The 21,410-nt window shown below is 33.7% G+C and overlaps 4 protein-coding genes across 6 annotated transcripts in view; 1 reads left to right on the top strand and 3 right to left on the bottom strand.

Annotated features, from left to right (window-relative positions):
- Window positions 1–1,123, bottom strand: part of LOC104783256 (3-ketoacyl-CoA synthase 13) — a 2,695-nt gene extending 1,572 nt beyond the window's left edge. Inside the window, exon 1 of one of the 2 annotated variants that reach the window (XM_010508387.1) lies at window positions 12–1,123. In XM_010508387.1, coding sequence (XP_010506689.1) covers window positions 12–1,046 — 1,035 coding nt within the window. In that variant the 5' untranslated portion in view covers window positions 1,047–1,123. The remainder of the gene's footprint in view (window positions 1–11) is intronic. The other variant, XM_019245116.1, reaches the window with a different exon arrangement.
- Window positions 3,555–6,452, bottom strand: LOC104783255 (rho GTPase-activating protein 3-like). Its single transcript, XM_010508385.2, has 7 exons — window positions 5,743–6,452; window positions 5,554–5,580; window positions 4,989–4,992; window positions 4,759–4,851; window positions 4,543–4,662; window positions 4,219–4,449; window positions 3,555–4,136 (listed from the first exon to the last, which is right to left on the bottom strand). Exons 1-7 carry the CDS (start codon window positions 6,177–6,179, stop codon window positions 3,672–3,674), a joined length of 1,377 nt encoding a protein of 458 aa, XP_010506687.1. The 5' UTR covers window positions 6,180–6,452; the 3' UTR covers window positions 3,555–3,671.
- On the top strand, window positions 14,723–19,021 carry LOC104783254 (CDPK-related kinase 3-like). 2 transcript variants are annotated; one of them, XM_019245115.1, is made up of 12 exons: window positions 14,723–15,281; window positions 15,705–15,883; window positions 16,725–16,855; window positions 16,999–17,040; window positions 17,146–17,254; window positions 17,348–17,426; window positions 17,527–17,823; window positions 17,920–18,029; window positions 18,112–18,219; window positions 18,316–18,378; window positions 18,459–18,626; window positions 18,717–19,021. In XM_019245115.1, exons 1-12 carry the CDS (start codon window positions 14,918–14,920, stop codon window positions 18,852–18,854), a joined length of 1,788 nt encoding a protein of 595 aa, XP_019100660.1. In that variant the 5' UTR covers window positions 14,723–14,917; the 3' UTR covers window positions 18,855–19,021. The 2 variants fall into 2 exon arrangements, with proteins under 2 accessions (XP_019100660.1, XP_010506686.1); XM_010508384.1 differs by lacking the exon at window positions 14,723–15,281 and having other exon boundaries at window positions 15,303–15,883.
- Window positions 20,328–21,154, bottom strand: LOC104783253 (auxin-responsive protein SAUR32-like). Its single transcript, XM_010508383.2, has one exon. It carries the CDS (start codon window positions 20,881–20,883, stop codon window positions 20,527–20,529), a length of 357 nt encoding a protein of 118 aa, XP_010506685.1. The 5' UTR covers window positions 20,884–21,154; the 3' UTR covers window positions 20,328–20,526.

The following is a 21,410-nucleotide window of genomic DNA, read 5'->3' as shown; positions in this document are numbered from 1 at the left end:
TATGGACTAACCTTTAAACGGAAAAGCTTGCTCTTTACCATGAAGAGAACAAACCGGAGCTTTTCATATAAAGGCAGAACGAGCGGACCAAGTGCAGTTAGATTCGTCTTTAACGTGTCACCAGCAACAACTGTTAGTTCTTTAGAGAGTGAGACTCCAACGATACCTTTATCATCTTCTTTTTGGTCAGCACAAGTGTAATGTTTATCGCTAGCGCCTTTGTGAGTCCTTACGAGTTGAGTCAACTCGTACTTTGACCGGACTCGGTCTTGGCTTCGGTTGGAGAGCATAACCGCAGCGCCACCTACCCGAAATAGACAGTTAGGAACTAACATTGACCGGTCGTTACCTCGATACATGCTTAAAGTCATGTTCTCGGTGCTAACAATGACTGCATAGGTATTAGGGTTTGCTTTAAGTAGATTTGTGGCGAGATCGACGGAGATTGCACCGGCGCTGCATCCCATACCGGAGAGATTGTAGGTTTTGACGTTGGTTTTGAGCTTGTAGCGGTTTACGATCATGGACGAGAGTGATGGGTTAGGGTTAAACAAGCTGCAGTTTACAATGAAGATTCCGACTTCTCTCGGTTCGACTCCGGTTTTCTTGAATAGTGAGTTAAGAGCTCCGAAGATGACTAGTTCGGCTTCATGTCTAGCCTCGAACATTGATGGAGTTGGTGGAGAGGTTAACATGCAACGTGGGGCGTACGTATCCTCTCCTAAACCGGACCGGTTTAGTATCCTCGTCATGAAGTGGATTGTTTCATCGGTGTAGAGTTGAGCGCCTTTGGCCATGTTGAAGAACGTTTCGGATGAGATTTTGCAAGAGTCCGTGGGTTGGTGACATGAGAAATCTACGAGGTAAATCGGTTTAGACCGGGTGGTTGAGTAGACATAGAAGAAGATGGATATGATGAGTAAGCTGATCTTGACCGGAAAAGAAGAGAAGAAGTTATGGTGAAATTGAAGTAGATCAAGCTCAAAGAGAGACAAGAGGATAATAATGAGCAAAAGATGCTTAAAATCTGCCATTGCAATGCACATATGAGAAACAATTGGTCACTGGGTGGGTTTTAATTTATAAGCAGCGTAATCAATACATCTAGGTTCTAGGATATGAATAGTGTTGGCGTTAAGGCGTTTGTACCGCGGAAAACGCGGTCTGCATCTTATATCTTATCTTTTCCGCAAGTTGTACAAATAGGTGAACGCACCTTTTGAAATATGGTCGTCTTTTGTGCTTGGTGTAAAAAAATTATTGTGGTACGTACAAGAACATATGAATCGAACCATTTCAAACAATGAAAATAAAAATAGGTTTGATCACGAGTTTAAAGTTATCTCAATTCACTATTTATACATTTTCACCATAGTAATTGTTAACATATTTATTACCAAACATGTATACCAATTATTTGTGGTATGATTGTTTTGCATAGATGCACCACACCGGTTGTACACTTACATACCATTAATTAACTAATTAATTTCGCATGGAGTATTAGAATCATGTGATCTTCCTCAAACTGATTTATGTAGTTAATTAATGAATCCAAAAGAGGAAAGTAGAAAAGAGAAAAGACTTCAAAAATAGGTATAATTTATTACGGGTCAGTGTTTGGTTGGAGATATGTCAGTCCATTTTAAATTGTAGTTGAAGTGGTCAGTGGCTGGCCAAGTTGGAAGTGGACCAGTGACGAACAAATATTGAGACAGTGTACTCGTACGCTTCTGGTGTGTTAGTTGGGCCATTTAATTTATCAAAAACTACGTATAAAGTCACAATTATTTCGCAGCAGGATATTGTTGTATCCAATATATGTACGAACTCTCATTGTAATTGATAAAAATTAGATATGTAAGTAAATGCTATATATACGACATTTCATATTGAATTTAGCCATATATGCAGATATTTTCAACCCATTGAACTGCTTCTACATAGCGGGTCTTGGGCTCTGGAAGACCGTCTCTAACACTATGCAATGCATGATGCTCATTCTCAGCATATGCATTTCGGAGATCCACACAGAACAATATATGATAAGCCGCCATGCACTTTCACCAACAGCTATTGTGCTTATGAGTTATGAAGATCCACACAGAACTCTGGATGTTACCCCATCGTTCATGTTCAAAACATCAAACTTAGCTGGCTGTAACCACATTTATAATTATGTGGCTAGCACTAAGTCAGGATGCATTCAATATTTGTTATGCTGTATTTGTTCTGTGTGTTTCATTAGTTCTGATGTGCATTGATTGTATCGTTGTACTATTTGAGTCTATACTTAACATTTTCGACTTTTCAAATACTTCCACCAAAACTTCGTTTAAAGTTCCTCTCAACCAAAAAACTCAAACAAGGGGGGATCCAGACTATTCGATCCTTTAATTTGGAAAGGCATGACGTTCACCACTAGCCAAACACTCATGTACTCTCTTTAGTTTTTTTTATTTTTTATTTGATAAAGATGTACTCTCTTTAGTTTAGATTATGATTAAAGATTTTTTTGTTAAGACTCAAATGTGAGGGGAATAAAAAAGAAAGAAAGAAAGAAAGAAAGAAAGATGAAGGATAGGTATAGAAAAAGAAGCATAACTGTACTTAGCATTCAAATGTTCCCTGCTAACTGGTAGTAATTAGCTTAGATTTTTCTACATGACCAAAAGAAGAAGAAGGTTACTGTCCGATTTTAATGTAATTCGACTTCTGATAGTGACAAAGTAAGTAGATGACTGACTCTTATCATAGTGTGAGGGACCTACGAATATATTTCCTAGTTTTTATTCATTGATACCCAATAACTGTAATAAAGCATTTTCACATGGACGAACGAGGATATACTATCGCTTGTATTTTATTTGATTCACTATTTCAAAATTTTAAAGGTCTCTCTGAATTTGATCTATTTCATTATCACCATGACGAAAAATGCCATTAATTTTTTTCTCCTTTTAAATTTTATTTTTTGAATACTTGTTGCTGAAAATGATTTCTACTGTGGTGGTATAGTGAAACTGCCTTCAAGTTGAAACATGAGGAAAAATGTCAAAGAAAACTCTGGTCCATAATACTAGTTTCACATCAATAAAAGTCTAATTTGAAGATTCTAATGTTGAATTTAAGAAGGATGAATAGGTTTGTAAGAAGAATTGGAGAATAAATGCATGAATATAGTATAATTCATGCAACAATCTTTGTGACTAAATGTTGAATTTAATTTGCTCTTAGTTATTTGTTTTCAGAATCTCATGATATGAATTGACACGGATTACAAGATCTATGATTGGGACTTAATTACCCAAAACATTTTGATACTAGCCAGTCTAGTGGTCAAATTTCTCATATAAACCTTTTTATGATAATATGATCTTCCTGAACTTTGTTTACTAGAAGAAGACTCTTTAAAATTAGCTAATAAGAACAGAGACGACGACTTTGTTTTGACTCTGTTGTTGGAGTAGTGAATAACTCTGTTTTTCTTGTAAATAGAGTATGAGTTTTCTCTAATATAATAGAACTCGGTTACACTTGTTTCCACTTCTGAATTGTTTGGATAGAAATTTATCCCTATTTCAAACAACTAACACCTATAATCATATTTCACAATATTTTTTACACTCTTCAAAAAACACAGGTAACATTAAAAGTGAGGTAAGAAAATTTTACCACGGCAAAGAAGAGAGACGTGAACCCCAAGCTTCTCGTCCTTTTCTTCCTTCATCTCGATTACTTACAAAAGTTTTCTTCGTGGATTTGCTTAACTGAAACAATGGATGCTTACTCAGCTTCTGTACTGGTCCGATGTTTTTATTACCCGACGAAGCATCTAAAACAGCTTCGTTATCGTTTCTCTTCTTCACGTTCCAAAACTCTTCTTCATTGTCAGCCTCTAACCTACAGAGAGTAGCCACTCTCAAGAACTTAGGGTTATTATTGTTGGGTTTCTCAGGGCTTAATATCTCAGAGTGTTGTGATTCCCATTCTTCTGATGGATCAGATGTTTGTTTCTCTAGCCACCTTGCTTTCGCGTCTGCGTTTTCCCTCTCTTTGAGGTTCATTAAGATTAAAGTCTTTAGAAAGTTCATCACTTGCACCGCATGGATCAGTGCAGTTAAAGGATCTGCCATCTACAATATCAAAAAGATGTTCATGAGAATCAAAAGCTATAAGCAAAGTAACAAAGCCTTCGTTAAAAGAAATATTACTGACTTGAGTCATGTTTGGGGCAAAGACCATGGCTACATTGCGAGCATTCATTTTGTTGAACTGTTCATGCTCCACAACATCAGCCATTAGACCGATGGCCCAGTCGAGAAGCGCAGATTCAACCGGAGGAAGTAGAGTCACAAGCCGGCTACAATCATCCTCTGTGTTACACCTCATCACTTGCTCTGGTGTCAACACATCAAGCACTCCTGTAGGTAACTCCCTAAACCAAGCCTGATTCAATCCAAAAACCGAAAAAAAATTATCAACTTCTTTGAACACTTAAAATGTCATAGAAACTAACTAAAAAAACGTTTCTTAACACACCTTTATTAAACCAGCCAAGCAATGAACGTCAATTCCACGTGGTATCACACCGCGGTTTAGCTGCCTCCGGACATGCTCTTCTTTGCCGTTGTCTGGATTTATTCGGAATATTCCTTCTGCCTTAAGGTAACAAACAATCACACATTTTATCATGAACTCTTTTAATTCCAGAATAATCCAAAAGTTTCACAAAACAGAAGAGGGTGGAAACTTTACTCTAAGACCTCCTTCAGTGTATAGACGTTTTTGCATCCTGAGGAGGATTGTTGGGACACTGTTTCCTCTGTCGTCGTATGAGCATTGCATTGACTNAAAAAAAAAAAAAAAAAAAAAAAAAAAAAAAAAAAAAAAAAAAAAAAAAAAAAAAAAAAAATTACTTATAAAGACAAACTAGTCTGGTTTAAAGTGTAAACCAATAAGTTTGATTATATGTAAAAAACCCATACTTTACTTATATAAATGAATCAAGAGAAACCCATACGCTCAATCAATAATTAGAAATTAAAAACCGATCATGATATAGTAACCAACTTAGTAAAATGACCTCACAAGTTTTAATCAGAATTAATCAGTCTTTTACTTCACAAGTCCAGCATCCACGGAAAAGTCGATTTTACAAACAAACAAACAAAAAAGTTCCTTTTTTTAAACCAGTCTGGTTACAAATTTTTCTTTTTTTAAACCAAAGTTGTTGTGTAATCGTGGTAGATCCCAAATTATTCTAATCAAGTTTAGAGCCCCATGAGTCACTCAATCACCACTCCTTCAGGCCATAAGTTGTTTAAAGACCAATCTTTATGTCTAAATAGTTTCATACTGTTTTTTCAACCAAAAGGTTAGAAACTTAAATGTTTTCATATTGTTTGTGTGGGTTAGAATAAAATGGTTCTTAAATATATAGATCTTTTATATAGAAAAACAAAAAGAGAATCTTCTTCTGTGAGGAAACGAGAGTGTCGTAATCATGCATTTAAATCCAAACAAGCAACCATCTTAATGATTCTATCCAACACAGTAACATGCCATACAGATATCCAGCTATGAAATATATTTATTTAATTTCTCCTTTCTTACTAATTTATTGAAGAGCAAAAAAAAAAACATGCAATAATACTGTACCCCTCATTCATAACCTCAGAATTAAAATGTAAATATATACTAATCTAGTCGTGGCAATAATTAAATTAATTAACAACGGACCTGGCGCTAGGAGCTCGAGGAGGAACCTCCGGTTCGAGCTCAGAAGGAAGACCGAGAAAACCATTAAACCGGTCAAAAGTCACGTGACTCACGTGCTTAACCTCCGTCGGCCAACCTATATCCATAGACGACGCTGCCGCCACGTCATCGTCCCTTCTCTCCATGGTGCACGACATCACCAGCGACTTCCTTAGAACCGCCGCAAGAAGGTCTACGATCGTTAGCTGACCCGACCCCGCGGATCCGTTCCCGGATCTTGACGCGTGTGAGCTCAACGGCGTCGAAGCGTCGTAGTAGTCTGTGCTCGTAGTGCTATGTTCTTCTTCTTCGTACTCGCCTTCATAGTTCTTGTGGATGTTCTCGTATATGTCTGGACCGGGTCGGCTCGGTTTAAACCCGATAGTTCCTGTGGATTTGGACCGGGAAAAGTTTGTCATCGTTTGTTTTCTTGTAAGGGAGAAATATGAGAGAATGTAATGGTAATTAATTGTAGAGGTAAGAAGAAGAAGAAGAAGAAGCTTTGAATGTGAGAGAAAGAAAAAGAGATAGAGAGATATAAGAGATTGTTCGGTGAGAAAGAAAATGTGAGCAAAACGAAGGAAAAATTTTACAGATATAATTGCGTGGAAACAAAGGGACGATTCTTTCTATTTTATTTTTCTCACTATGTTTTCTTTTTTGGGATCTGTGTTTAGTGGATAGGGAGAAAGAGTGACGGAGACGTAAATGAAAATGATATCAACTTATATGAAGTAAATTTACTGCGGTGAAAAAAAAATGAATTTAAAGATAAAATAGAAATGTCTCATGATAAGATTAGGTTATACTACTAGTTTAGTAGTCGGCTCGTGACGCTGCCTAGGAGATGATTAGATGAGATGGGTGACAACTGACAAGTAAGAATGGGGGACATACGAGTCAGTGTTATTTTTTGGAGCTTTCTTTGATTTTTGTTTTATATTGACATTGTTAAGGGTTAAGTAATTTGTTTCTAACGCTCGAGAGCCTCTGCGAGTCATGTTAAGATTAGGTTTCTTCCCTTTCGGCTTTTTTTTTTTTTTTTTTTTTTTACCAATTAGAACGTATATATATGGTATATACATACAGTATTTTTTTTTTGTTCGATTGATTATAAATTAAAGCATCATTAATGATTAAACCTATACGACGTCGTTGTTAAGTGGGGGCGACGTATGTAACTCGACATCACAAAGGAAGACTTCGCTGTAGTGTCTTGGCTATTTTTTGTTTTCGGAATACGTTATCACATGGTTACATGTGCATTGGTTCTTTTATCATGTCAAATACACTACAAAACATTTTGTATCGTATTGATTCTAACTTTCATGATCCGCTAAGTTAAATTATATGAAGGTAATATAAAAAATGAAGGTTTAATTATTTTGTGTTTTTCTTCGTACAATCTACTAATCTAGTAAACCCTCAGTGACAACATATTTTATAATACTCATATAGAGATAGCTCAAGTCGTGCTTCTATATATAGCTCAAGATAAAAAAACAAACGCGTTATTTATTTGTTTAGTTGTAGATTATTGTAAAACGATCGTGCTGTGTTTATTCGATATCAGCATTATTGGTATAATCTTTTTCTTTTCATAATTAGACTACTAAATCCTATCAAAATAATTCTTGTTTATCATTCTAAATGATAAACTAGTCATCGTTTTCGGTTTTAATTTATGTAGGTCATGAATGATTGCTTTCTTCTCCAAATTAAGTCCAATCCAGCTGCTCATTTATTATCAAGAGGCTACAATTATTTAGAGAGTAATTAATTGCGCCGTAGAAGATACAGTATTAGTATTCTTTTGGTTAGAAAATAAAATAAAATTCGAGACCATATAGTTAACGATTCGCATTAAATGGGCAGTGGTTCACGTGATGTCTTCTGTTTCAATTCATCGCGTTTGCCGTACGATGAAGACATTATAACAAACAATCCGACGCTTCACGTGATGGCTCCTGTATATGTTACTACGTATATGGAAGGAATTAGTAATTTATTACCCTAATCTTCCTACTATAGATTTGATGTTATCTTCTCTTTAGTCTTACTACTACATCAGTACATATTGGTTAAAAATCAAACTTCATTTCCTTAACCGAATTTAATATACCTCTACTGGTTTTTCACTTCTCAGCGTGTGTTACCTTGTTAATTGTCACTTTTACAATATAAAATTTTAAATTTAGCATAAAGTTTCTTTAGGAAAAGCAACAGTGCAGTTTTTGTTTTTGTGATTATTTAAAAATGTTTTAATCATTCCCGTCGAGGCGGACAAATGTTTGCCACTTAAAAAAACTTTTTACTTTTAAGAGCAATAACTAATGTTAAATGTCATTTTTAACAACCGCATCTCATGCATTGCAGTAGTGTGTTGGAAATTATTGCAGTAAGATGAGATCTACAATACTCACTCTGAAATAGAATGTTATACAAAATTTGCATACAAATATATACATTTGTATTTTTTGATATTTTTTCTTTTCCAAAACATCTATTATTAAAAAAACAGAATGCAGTGATATACAAATATATACAATACTCGCTAACCATCTGTGTTATTCCATGTACAGTCATTTTTAATTAAGTTTTGAGAATATTTGTATAAATAAATGTGATCAATATGTGTATATTTAGGAAGTTAAGGTATATCTAAGGTTATTGGTCAAAGAGATCAAATTATAGCAGGGAAATAAAATATTGAGATGGTTAGTGGAGTTATAAAAATGCATGCGCGGAATCTATGACCAAAGATGGCTTTGATACTTAGCGACAAATAAAACATGTATGCTGATGGGTTTAGCCATTTTAATGATAAAAGCCAAAATGTAACTAATAAAATACTATCATTTATATTTTGTTTGTTGTAATCATTCCATTTTTAAGTTAGGATGCCAATATAAGAAACAAAAACTTAGATAGTAAACAAACGCTAATATAACAATTCATTAATTAAATTATGGCCAGATTTGGCTGGATGCACACATCGAAGAGTGCATTTCAAGTGATCCGACACCATTTGTTAATTATGAAAATCGACAAACAAATAACGCATCAGTGAATTTTGTATATAAGATCGAAAAACATATTCGGCAGATTTTTGTCGTAATGGTCTGTTTTTATAATAGGTATTTTTTTGTATACGATATATTATCTATTTTTTTCAGTAAACCAAATTATTGACTTTCTTATAGCTAGTGTGAATGTATTAATTGACTTATTATCATCAATTCATCATGGATCCGTACATTATTTGGATTTCTGTGAATATCAGTTTACAAAATTCAGATAGTAAGAGAATTTATAGCTATGCATAGTTTTACGGTCTCAGATCGTGATTCCATGTGAAGAAATTACGGAAAAAAGGTTATAGCTCTTAAGTTACACTCTGAGCTACTGAATGATCCAAAATGAAAAGAAAGATTTTAGCTTTAACCAAAAAAATAGACGAAAAATAAGTAAAAAAAAAACAAAACACACAATAAAATATAGGTATAATGTATATGCGTATGCTGAAATTTTCACATGATTCCAACAATCCAACAACTCCAAAAAACGCCGGTCCAAATGTTTCGACTGCATGCTTCTGCAAGAAGCAAAAGTATAAAATAATTTAATTATTTTAAATAAAAATAAACAATAAACAACAATGCAACAACATACACGTACGCATGTATGTATAGAAAACGGATTCTAATAATTATGAAGTTTATATATAGATAGTGATATTGACACATATTCGTATGGTTGTTTAATAATGTTAGCTTCAAAGTTACTCTTTGGTTCTTAATTTGTTTCGTCACTAGATTTAGGTGTTGTGGCAACGACTTTAACCGAAACCACACCAACTATAGTGTCTACTGTCTAGAGAAGACAAGTGGCCTTTTCATTCAGTGTTTCGTTTGATTTAGTCCTTAAGCTACAACTGACCAATTATAATACTCATGCTTTCAATATTTCTAATTTAATTATTATAAATTCAGAAAAAAAAACCCAAGATCTAATCAGATCCTACCCGTACCTGACTAGGAAATTCATACAAAAATTGTGCGTATTATAGTAATATTTTCTTAGTGGGAATTGTGGTCTCAAATTGTTGTGTTTATGAATATCAATCGTGTTTATCGAAAAGTTTAAACTTAAATTGTAGATATGATATTTCTGGAAGTTGGTTCATTGAGAATTAGGCCTGGAAACGGGTTGACATTGGACCCATTTCGGCCTTTATACACAGAATAATTCGTAAACGACACACTGGGCTTAAATGTATTGGGCTGGTTATGTAGGTTCTGGCACCGATTTTATATAGGCTATTGAACAATTGAACCCGTCAACATTATATATGTGTAGCTAAATTATCTAGGTTCGTAGATGTTTGACCTGAGTCCTGGTGATTTTAATTTCAACGTTAACGACAATTTTTGTTTCTAATTTTTTTTTTAATCAACGAATTAATTTTAAAAAAATTGAAAGGGAATATTGTGTCATTTTACTCAACTAAAGAGTATATTTGATTGGCGGATTTAAATATATGTTTTTTTAAGACCACATGTCACTATTTAAACTACTGACGNCTAACATTATTTTCACTATATATTTAATCTAAGAACACAAAAAAAAGTTGTCCCATCAATGATGCCCTGATATCACATGAAGGTAGTTAGTACTTTTTTTTTTTTAGCAAAATTTCTACAGAAAATAGTATTAAGATGTTACTTTCTTCTCTACCGTTCTTCATATTTGTCGACCTCTAATGTTAGTCTTGACTTTTTATATAAAATACANAAACGAATAACCGTTGACCATTGGACATAAATCCAAACGTAGAGTTCTTGAAACATACGCTATGCCATCATTAATGGGAGAACACCTTTCGTGTTTTAAACCCAAAAAAATTATAAAAATAATAAATAGTGGTTTAGAACACTTTTTTTAGTTTTTTATGTAGAACTGATTTAAGCTCAGTTCTTATTTGATGTGGCTTCATGTGATTGGACGAGATTTTTTGGAAAAAACAAAATATTTCATTTATANGCGATGTTGTTGGACTAACTTTAAGTCGGTTCAATATTTTAGTGCGGCCTAATTGGATGGTTTATTCCGACTTATTATTTAGGTGGATTCAATTTCCCATTTACATTTATTTTATTTCTTTATAATTTTACATGTTAGAAAATTTGACATATTAGAAATTATACTATGGTTCGGCGTTATGGACAACTATTGATGTAAAATTATTCTGTATTTTTTTTTTCTGCGGATACAAACAAATGGTTACTTCTAAAACGTTTAATGGTTTTAATTTTGGTTATACTAATTTATTTCGAGCTTTATCTGTCAAAATAAATTCAAAGATAAGCTGCCTCTTACCTACTTGATACTTGATAGTAATGTTTGTGTTAAGTCTCGTTATAGACGTCGCTTTACCAATTAAATTACCAATAGTATAATTTAATTTTATGATTGGATTTATTGTCACACTATTTTTAGCTAGGAACCACAAAATCAAGCAGAAATGGTAGAGATGAAGGATATGATACGATAACCTCTTTTTAAAAACGTTAAGTAAAAACACAATCACAGAAAATTAATACTAGGGCTGGGCAAAATAACCGATAACCAAATAACCGACCGAAACCGAACCGAAAAAAACTAAACCGAACCGAACCGAAATTCTTCAAATACCCGAATGGTTAGTAAAAATCTATATCCAAACTAACCGAAACCGAACCGAACCGAACCGACAATNAGCAATTTAAATGTTATTTTATAAGTTTTTATAATTTGTAATATGTTTAAGAATATTATATTAATTTATAAGTATACAATTGCTTTTATATAAGTAAGCAATTTAAATGTTATTTTATAAGTTTTTATAATTTATAATATGTTTAAAAATATTATTTCACTATATCTTTATTCTAAAACACCATAATTAGTTCTCCTATTTTTTTTACCTATGATTTTAACAACTAATCTAACATTATTTTCACTATATATTTAATCTAAGAACACAAAAAAAAGTTGTCCCATCAATGATGCCCTGATATCACATGAAGGTAGTTAGTACTTTTTTTTTTTTAGCAAAATTTCTACAGAAAATAGTATTAAGATGTTACTTTCTTCTCTACCGTTCTTCATATTTGTCGACCTCTAATGTTAGTCTTGACTTTTTATATAAAATACAAATTAAAATTAAAACAAGTGCGATGTTGTTGGACTAACTTTAAGTCGGTTCAATATTTTAGTGCGGCCTAATTGGATGGTTTATTCCGACTTATTATTTAGGTGGATTCAATTTCCCATTTACATTTATTTTATTTCTTTATAATTTTACATGTTAGAAAATTTGACATATTAGAAATTATACTATGGTTCGGCGTTATGGACAACTATTGATGTAAAATTATTCTGTATTTTTTTTTTCTGCGGATACAAACAAATGGTTACTTCTAAAACGTTTAATGGTTTTAATTTTGGTTATACTAATTTATTTCGAGCTTTATCTGTCAAAATAAATTCAAAGATAAGCTGCCTCTTACCTACTTGATACTTGATAGTAATGTTTGTGTTAAGTCTCGTTATAGACGTCGCTTTACCAATTAAATTACCAATAGTATAATTTAATTTTATGATTGGATTTATTGTCACACTATTTTTAGCTAGGAACCACAAAATCAAGCAGAAATGGTAGAGATGAAGGATATGATACGATAACCTCTTTTTAAAAACGTTAAGTAAAAACACAATCACAGAAAATTAATACTAGGGCTGGGCAAAATAACCGATAACCAAATAACCGACCGAAACCGAACCGAAAAAAACTAAACCGAACCGAACCGAAATTCTTCAAATACCCGAATGGTTAGTAAAAATCTATATCCAAACTAACCGAAACCGAACCGAACCGAACCGACAATTAAATGGTTAACCGAAATATCCGAAAACCTAGAAGATATCAAATATTATATACTTAATATTATGCAAAACTATAAAATAAACTTAAAATATAAATTATTTCTAGATTCAAAACAATTAAATATTTTAAATAATCAATATATGTAAATGTTATTATTTTGAATTTACAAAGTTAAATACTATTTTGTAAAATTGAATCAATATTTTTCCCTTTTTTGTATTTTTGTTATTGTATATTTGGTTAATTTTGGTTATATTCGGTTAGTTTTGGTTATATTTGGTTTATTTGGTTAATGTTAATATAATTTATGTTAGTTATGGTTATTTATTTAAATAACCAAACCGAAACCGAACCGAAAGAAACCGAACCGAAAGAAACCGAACCGAACTAAACCGAAATTTCATAAATATCCAAATGGTTACTATATTACTATATCCAAAATAACCGAAACCGAATACAACCGAACCGAAACCGAATGGTTAACCGAATGCCCAGGCCTAATTAATACTGTCAGATTTATATACAATTCTACAGAATATTAATTTCAATGTAAATTATCTTTCCACAAAGACGAAGAAGGAAAGTTTGTAGATAGAACTAATTTAATTGATACTGTACTATCTTGAAAGATAAGACACATTATTATTTTTTATTTTTTTCCAACAGCATAACTTTTTTAATGTCGAAAAATGAATACTTTTCCTGAAAAAGCGTTGATAATTAATTTGATAAAAATAATAGTAATTTAGAAGGATGTACAAAAGAATTTCAATTTCGAGAAAAAGCTGTAATCACGTCTTGTGTTTAATCGCAAATAAATTACATTTAAAAGCACTCTACTGTACGGTCAAGATCTTGCCACGTAGGATAAAATACTCCGACGACCAGGTCGCATTATAAGATGTCGTGAGAATCGTACGTGTAAAAACCTCGTTGTAGTTACATCCAATAGTAATAAGCCACGTGGTGGTAACAAATCCACCCTTCTTTATAAACTCCGTTTTAGTAGTTTTTAAAAAAATAAAAATGATAAATATCTTACAAATTTAAATAAGGAAACGGCAAAAAATACTCAGAAAGTAACAAAAGACAAAACATTTAAAGGAAAAAGGGAAGCGTCAAAAGAACTTGTACTATCATATAATAAGAAAAGAAAAAGACATAAGGACAAATAAAAATTTGTTTATCCAACTCATATTGGTACGTTGAACCCAAAAAAAAACTCATATTGATATGTAAAACTAATTTCTTAGATGCTTTTACCCCAAATAACATAGTCAAAATAACTAAATTTAATGGTTTTACATATCTATATATTCCAATGTATACTTTTCTAAAACATTTGTATAATTGCCAAAATACAAAAAAAAAAAAATCAATAAGAAGCCAATCTCAATATCTTGTCAATACAATTCCTTTTTTTGGATATAATTTAATAGATTATTTTACTTAAAAAGTAATTTATATGTCATTATTATATTTTCTTTAAGTAGATATTAGTGTAGATAATATTTATATGCACAATTATAAAATCGTTAGTATTACTATTTTTCTAAATCAGACGGATATGATAAATTTGGTGTTAAAACTTAAAAACGGTTATGAAATTACGCGCCAATATTATAATTTGCTTTATATATATGATGTTTAAAAAACAAAAAATTAAGGAATACAAGTTGTATTATACAACAAACTCCGTAGCCAATCTCCCAACCTACGTAAAAAAATTCACAAATTAAAAAAAAAAACATAAAGACAAAAAGAAAATGATTAAATTAAACAAAATAGGGATTAAGAAATGAAGTAAATAATAATACTGGAGTAGCGGAAGGTAGTTGTTGAATACTAGAACGAGTTAAATGGTTCACAACATCGAGATCTCCACCTTCCATTTTCAACATCTCAGATTTTAATCCGACGGTTCTTAGTCGTTCTTTTACTACGCAAAAACACACCACCGTTCCGTTCTGTTCTGTTCTGTTCCGTTCTCTCTCTCTGTCACTTTGGTTTCTCTTTTGTCTCTTTTAACACTTCTTCTTCTTCTTCTTCTTCTTCTTCTTACCTTTGTTTTGTCGTCTCTGCTTCTGCTTCTTCTTCTTCTCATTCTTACGTTTATCGTTTTCTTCCAATTTAGATCTCTCTTCCTTTTGATCCGATCCGTTACTCGCTCTATGTTGCATCAATTTTGTTTCTGAAAGTTTTGATTTTTATTTTGTGTTTGTGTGGGAGATGGGGCAATGTTACGGGAAGGTTAATCAGGGTAAGCAGAATGGTGAAGAAGAAGCTAATACGACTACTTATGTAGTCTCCGGTGATGGGAATCAGATTCAGCCTTTTACTCCGGCTAATTACGGACGAGCTAAGAACACTCCTGCTAGGTCTTCGAATCCGAGTCCTTGGCCTAGTCCTTTCCCTCACGGATCAGCCAGTCCTCTTCCTTCCGGTGTTTCTCCTTCTCCGGCGAGAACCTCCACTCCGAGGAGGTTTTTCCGACGGCCTTTCCCTCCGCCTTCTCCGGCTAAACACATTAAGGCTTCCTTGATCAAAAGGCTTGGAGTGAAGCCTAAGGAAGGTCCGATCCCTGAGGAGAGAGGCACTGAGCCTGAGNTTTTTTTTTTTTTTTTTTTTTTTGTGTGTTTGGTGTGGGAGATGGGGCAATGTTACGGGAAGGTTAATCAGAGTAAGCAGAATGGTGAAGAAGAAGAAGCTAATACGACTACTTATGTAGTCTCCGGTGATGGGAATCAGATTCAGCCTTTTACTCCGGTTAATTACGGACGAGCTAAGAACACTCCTGCTAGGTCTTCGAATCCGAGTCCTTGGCCTAGTCCTTTCCCTCACGGATCAGCCAGTCCTCTTCCCTCCGGTGTCTCTCCTTCTCCGGCGAGAACCTCCACTCCCAGGAGGTTTTTCCGACGGCCTTTCCCTCCGCCTTCTCCGGCTAAACACATTAAGGCTTCCTTGATCAAAAGGCTTGGAGTGAAGCCTAAGGAAGGTCCGATCCCTGAGGAGAGAGGCACTGAGCCAGAACAGTCGCTTGATAAGAGCTTTGGTTATGGCAAGAATTTTGGGGCTAAGTATGAATTGGGGAAAGAAGTGGGTCGAGGGCACTTTGGTCATACTTGTTCTGGTCGTGGCAAGAAGGGTGACATTAAGGATCATCCTATTGCTGTCAAGATTATCTCCAAGGCTAAGGTTTATAATTTCTCCCCATCCTTTTAAAAGATTTTGGGATTACGGCATTGGTGTTATGAGTATTTGAGTAGAGTTATAACCTTTTGTGTGATTTTTGTTTATTGGTGATGATGCTACAAGAATCTATTGGAGGGTTTTGAAACCTGCAATGAGTAATGCTTACATTGCTGGTTTCGTTATTGAAAGTAAGATTCTTGGGTTTTGGATAATGGCTGTGGGGGCAGTGAATTGTCTTTTTCTTCTAGTAGATTCTCTTGAGAGAAACAAACAGTGTTGTCTCTTTGGATAGGAAAATTCTTTTTGTCTGGCAGTGAGAGTTGTGTAGACCAAAATGTGAACTTTTGTTGATTTGTCTGCATTAGGACAAGATGACCATCAAAATAATCTGAAGTGTGAGTTACATGTACTAATGTTTTATGAGCTTGTCTTCTTTAAGCGTTTATTTGTTCTAGTAGTGAAGCTTGTTCTCCTCGCAGTTAGGTTACGTTTTGATTACTTAGCTGTTGATTTGAATGAATGTTATGGTCTTTCCATGTGATACTTGTTGTCTGTTCCATCTTTAAAAAACAAAGATGATTTGGAAAACATAGAGAAGTCTCGGTTTGGCTGCGTGGTGGGGAGAACATAACCTGGCATTCCTTTTGTCTGCATTAAGACATAATGTTTTAAAGTATGGGCATCAAATTCAAATGCTCAGGAATTTGTCTCTTCACTTGTCTGCTTATCTTTGTAATGAGGCTCGTCTGACACATTTTGGTGACACTTGTACTATCTTTCTCATTGAGCAAACAAGCAAAAAAAAAATGATTTGTTGAATGAATTATCTTTCTTTGTTTGGCAGATGACGACAGCAATTGCAATTGAAGATGTTCGCAGGGAGGTGAAGTTACTGAAATCATTATCTGGACACAAAAATCTAATCAGATACTACGATGCATGTGAGGACGCCAATAATGTATACATTGTCATGGAGTACGTCTCTTTCCTATTTTTACAATATGTTATCTCTTCTTCAATGTTTTAGCTGTAACATTGCTACAAGTACCTGCACTGCGCTTCTTGGAATATAGCTTTGTAACCAATTACTTATTCCATGTTTGGTTCTGCTTGACCAGGTTGTGTGAGGGTGGAGAACTTTTGGACAGAATTTTAGCGAGGTATGTCTGATCAATCTTAGGTTTTTCTCTGGCTATGTCTCCATATTTTAATGCTGAGCATTTAATCATATCTATGCTCAAACATTGCATTCTCTCTTGTTTTAGGAGTGGGAAATACCCAGAGGAAGACGCAAAGGCTATTATCGTGCAAATTCTAACTGTTGTTTCATTTTGTCATCTCCAAGGAGTTGTTCATAGGGACTTGAAACCAGAGGTCTGCTTTTTCTGAAATTTTCCCTGTCTACCTCCACTAGCACTAGCAGCAGTACACATGATTACTAAACACTCTTATTACCTTGTTCAACAGAATTTTCTATTTACATCTAGCTCTGAAGACTCAGACTTGAAGCTTATTGATTTTGGTCTCTCAGACTTCATCAGACCTGGTAAGAAGTGCCATACTTTCAGGCATTCTCACTATACTTTTACTTTTCTTTTCGCTGCCTAATCGTGATTTTTTTTTTGTTTAACTCGTCGTCTATACAGATGAAAGGCTAAATGATATTGTTGGAAGTGCTTATTATGTTGCGCCAGAAGTTCTACACAGATCATATAGTCTTGAGGCTGATATATGGAGTATTGGAGTTATTACATATATACTCTTATGTGGAAGTCGCCCGTTCTGGGCACGGACAGAATCTGGAATCTTTCGCACAGTGCTAAGAACTGAACCAAACTATGATGACATACCTTGGCCTTCTTGTTCTTCAGAAGGTAAAGAATTTGTGAAACGACTTCTCAACAAAGACTATAGGAAACGAATGTCTGCAGTACAAGCATTGAGTGAGTTTTTTTCTTACACATATTACAATTTAACTGCAACTTTGGAGTTCATATATTTGTGATTCTTACAGAACTTTTTTTATGTCTTATTTTCAGCTCATCCATGGTTACGAGATGATAGTCGAGTGATTCCTTTAGATATTCTGATCTATAAGCTGGTCAAAGCCTACTTGCACGCGACACCTCTTAGACGTGCTGCTTTAAAGGTATCGTCTTCCTTCTCTTTTCTTTTGGCATAAAGTTCCCGAAGTATATTGAAGCAGTTGTAAGTTGAATAATTGAATGCAGGCGCTAGCGAAAGCATTGACAGAAAACGAGCTTGTCTATCTAAGAGCACAGTTCATGCTCTTGGGACCAAACAAAGATGGAAGCGTCTCCCTCGAAAACTTCAAGATGGTAAGTGCTTAACCTGAATGAAGGAGCCTTTTGGTGACATCTGATAACTTGATTTTCTTAACTAAAAAAGCTTTTAATAAGCTCAAATCCTTGCAGGCGCTTATGCAAAACGCAACAGACGCTATGAGAGAGTCAAGGGTTCCTGAAATTCTGCAAACGGTGAGAAAAGAGAGTTAGTTAACATAGATAATAAAAGATGAAACGATAAGTTTGGTTTCTAATGATCATCTGTTTGGCAGATGGAATCTCTAGCGTATAGGGAGATGTATTTTGAAGAGTTTTGTGCAGCAGCAATTAGCATCCATCAACTAGAAGCTGTTGAAGCTTGGGAAGAGATTGCAACCGCGGGTTTCCAGCATTTTGAAACCGAAGGAAACCGAGTGATCACAATCGAAGAACTAGCTAGGGTATGTTTGTTATATAATTGTAGTTTCCTCATTCATAGAGAGAATCTGTTTTGGTTTCGGAAATTTAATCTGATGGGTTTATCGATACAGGAGTTGAATGTGGGTGCGTCTGCGTATGGGCACTTGAGAGAATGGGTAAGAAGCAGTGACGGGAAGCTGAGTTACGTAGGGTTCACCAAATTCTTGCACGGAGTTACTCTTCGTGCTGCTCACGCAAGACCTCGCTAGTCCCCTTCTTCTCTATTTTTTTTAGGTTTTTAATATTTTTGTCTTCATCAGAACAGAGTTAAACTAGACTTCTGAGGGGTATTTTCGTCCGTTTGTTTTTTTTGTTTTTATCATATCATAGAATTTCAAAATTTTAAGGTACAGAAAAGACCAAAATGAAAAAGGAGAAAAAAAAAATGTGCATAAGGTAGATGGATTTCAGTGATTTTTATTTTATTTTTTTCGCAAGTATATTATTATATGAACATATATGGTTTCATGCAATATTCATTTGGAAAATATATATTATGTTAATTGCTTTTTACATTTTCTCATGTATTTCTTTAAGCTAATCACTTCATCATCTCCATTAGGAGGACCCCATTACATTATATGGCAAAGTGAGACTATTTCGAATGGTTAAAAAGCAAAAGACGACAATAAAGCTACGCTGTCCTAATCACCAAAATTAAAAATTGAAATGAAAAGTTACAAAACAACAAGTAGTGATAATTTAACCCCCCTAAAAAAATGCTAAGCCTTTGCTTTTTTCTCAATTGGTGCCGACAATCGAATCATAACCATTTATTACAAATCATGATAGTGAGATGAGTGGGTTCGATCGTACCCATTAGTCTACGGAAAACAGGGAATCTACATATACCCCCTTTATTTTCTTCTATAAATAATTTGATTTCTTCTTCTTTACAAAACTATAGTCTATTTTTGTTTCACAAGTATAGATATTTTTGTGCAAACTTCACTTATTAAATGATTTAAATAACTTTAAATTCTATAGAACATATATTAGGAGTAGTACTACTGTGCATAATTTTGGTAGAATAATAGTATATATAATCTTCTTGGTCGCATCCTTTTTGTTAGGTTTTGTGATTGGTGAAATAGGATCTTTGAAATTAACGCATGAGAGAGTAAATGACTCTGTTAACATTGGAAGGTGTAGATTCTCTTTTGATTTTATAGTCATATGAAATTTAATGCTTCACAGGACCAGCCGTTACAATGGAAGGTAAAAAAATAAAAAATACTTATAAACATCAAAATAATTTGAGAGAATCTCTCCTTTCTTTTCCTTTCTTTTTTTGTCTATATCTAAAATATCTAAAATAAAAGAAGATTTTCTTATATCACAACATTGAACATTGTTTCAGAAAACGAATACAACATTTATGCTTTATTAGTTTCCAACATTGGCAATACAAATCTCAATATACCACAAATTTTATGTTTATGAAGACTTTTCATAACAAAAAAAATTGATACGAAACGATTCGTGAGCCTAAAATTTTGTGATATTTAGAGTATTTCCTTGTAGTTTTTTTTTTAAAATGGAATTAATATTGTGTTTTCAGTTATACGTGTCTAACGAAAGCAAATTTCCAAAATGTGTCATTTTCTTTGTGTCTTTGTGATCATCGTCGCCATGCTTATCTACAATCATTCAAAAATGGGCTAAAGCAATAAAATAAAATAAATTCAGAAACAATAACATTCTTTTATCTTGAAACTCCATAAAATTACAGAAAAACAAAGATTCTACAAATTGATAAAACTAAAAAGATTCACTTCCTTTATGGGTTAGGCCTGTTTTGGCTCCACAACTCCACAAGATTAACCATACAAATATTAAAATTTGAACACATACAAATCACCAGTCATCAATTTATCATCATCAGGCTCGGAAACATCCAACAAGATGATGATACTGGTCACGGCCACCGTGATGGTTGTTACCATTATAAACCGACCTCTCTCCATCAATCAAAGCTTGAACGTAACGAAACTCCTCCACGTGGCAAGGAATTGTGATGGTTCCCTTTTGATCGAATCCATACTCGTCTTCTGCTTCTTTCAGCAGCTGCATGAACAATGGATGGTTAAAATACAAAACAGGAACAATAAATCTATGTTGCTCTTCTCCTTGAGATCCCACTTTGATCGCTAAACACCCTTTTGGAACATCTTTGACTTTGACTGTTTGTTTGCGATGTAACTGGAAGCTCTTCAGGGTTTTTTCTCCGGTACCCATGATTTTTGAAAACGTTTGTTTAAGAAAAAAATTTGAAGAAACCAAGAAAAAAAAGACAAGATTTTAGCTCTCTTTTTTTCTTTTTTTTTTTCTCGAGGAAATTTAGGTTAGAAAGCAGGCCATGGGTCTTCAAGTGTGAGAGATGTGAGTTCGAGAGAGCTAGTCAAATTGTTCATTTTTTTTTTTTTTGTGGAGAGTAGATGAATGAAAGAAGCACAAGAGGGTGTTTGTTTTTATAAAGAGAAGGATACACTAGTGTTAGAAGAAAAATAAAAAAAGTCCATCGAAAAGATATGAGACGCTCCTATTTTCTTATTCAGCTTCTCATATATAAAAACAATGGTGGTACTAAAAAAAATCCTATTTGGTTGTCATTTGTTTTATATAATTGTAACCAATTAGCAATAATTATGATGTGACGAACAAAATTAGCAATAAGTAAGAAAAATCAACGATAATTAACTATAATATATCAAGAGAAACTCTATCGAGTGGCACTTTTTATATTACAAATGTATGTATACAAC

The sequence above is a fragment of the Camelina sativa genome, chromosome 4 (genome assembly GCF_000633955.1).
Source record: "Camelina sativa cultivar DH55 chromosome 4, Cs, whole genome shotgun sequence".
In the NCBI taxonomy this organism is placed as follows: domain Eukaryota; kingdom Viridiplantae; phylum Streptophyta; class Magnoliopsida; order Brassicales; family Brassicaceae; genus Camelina; species Camelina sativa.
The sequence above is the reverse complement of the archived record's forward strand: the minus strand, read 5'-3'. Positions and strand labels throughout refer to the sequence as shown.

What these genes read in the sequence shown, in the direction of transcription:
- LOC104783253 (XM_010508383.2), bottom strand. Translation starts at nt 20,883, where the DNA reads ATGGGTACCGGAGAAAAAACCCTGAAGAGCTTCCAGTTACATCGCAAA.
- LOC104783254 (XM_010508384.1), top strand. Translation starts at nt 15,338, where the DNA reads ATGGGGCAATGTTACGGGAAGGTTAATCAGAGTAAGCAGAATGGTGAA. An exon ending in ATAGGGACTTGAAACCAGAG is followed by an intron (nt 17,255 to 17,347) that starts GTCTGCTTTTTC and finishes CTTGTTCAACAG; the next exon opens with AATTTTCTATTTACATCTAG. An exon ending in GTCTGCAGTACAAGCATTGA is followed by an intron (nt 17,824 to 17,919) that starts GTGAGTTTTTTT and finishes TCTTATTTTCAG; the next exon opens with CTCATCCATGGTTACGAGAT.
- LOC104783255 (XM_010508385.2), bottom strand. Translation starts at nt 6,179, where the DNA reads ATGACAAACTTTTCCCGGTCCAAATCCACAGGAACTATCGGGTTTAAA. An exon ending in CCTCGAGCTCCTAGCGCCAG is followed by an intron (nt 5,581 to 5,742) that starts GTCCGTTGTTAA and finishes TATATTTCATAG; the next exon opens with CTGGATATCTGTATGGCATG. An exon ending in GCTTGGCTGGTTTAATAAAG is followed by an intron (nt 4,450 to 4,542) that starts GTGTGTTAAGAA and finishes GGATTGAATCAG; the next exon opens with GCTTGGTTTAGGGAGTTACC.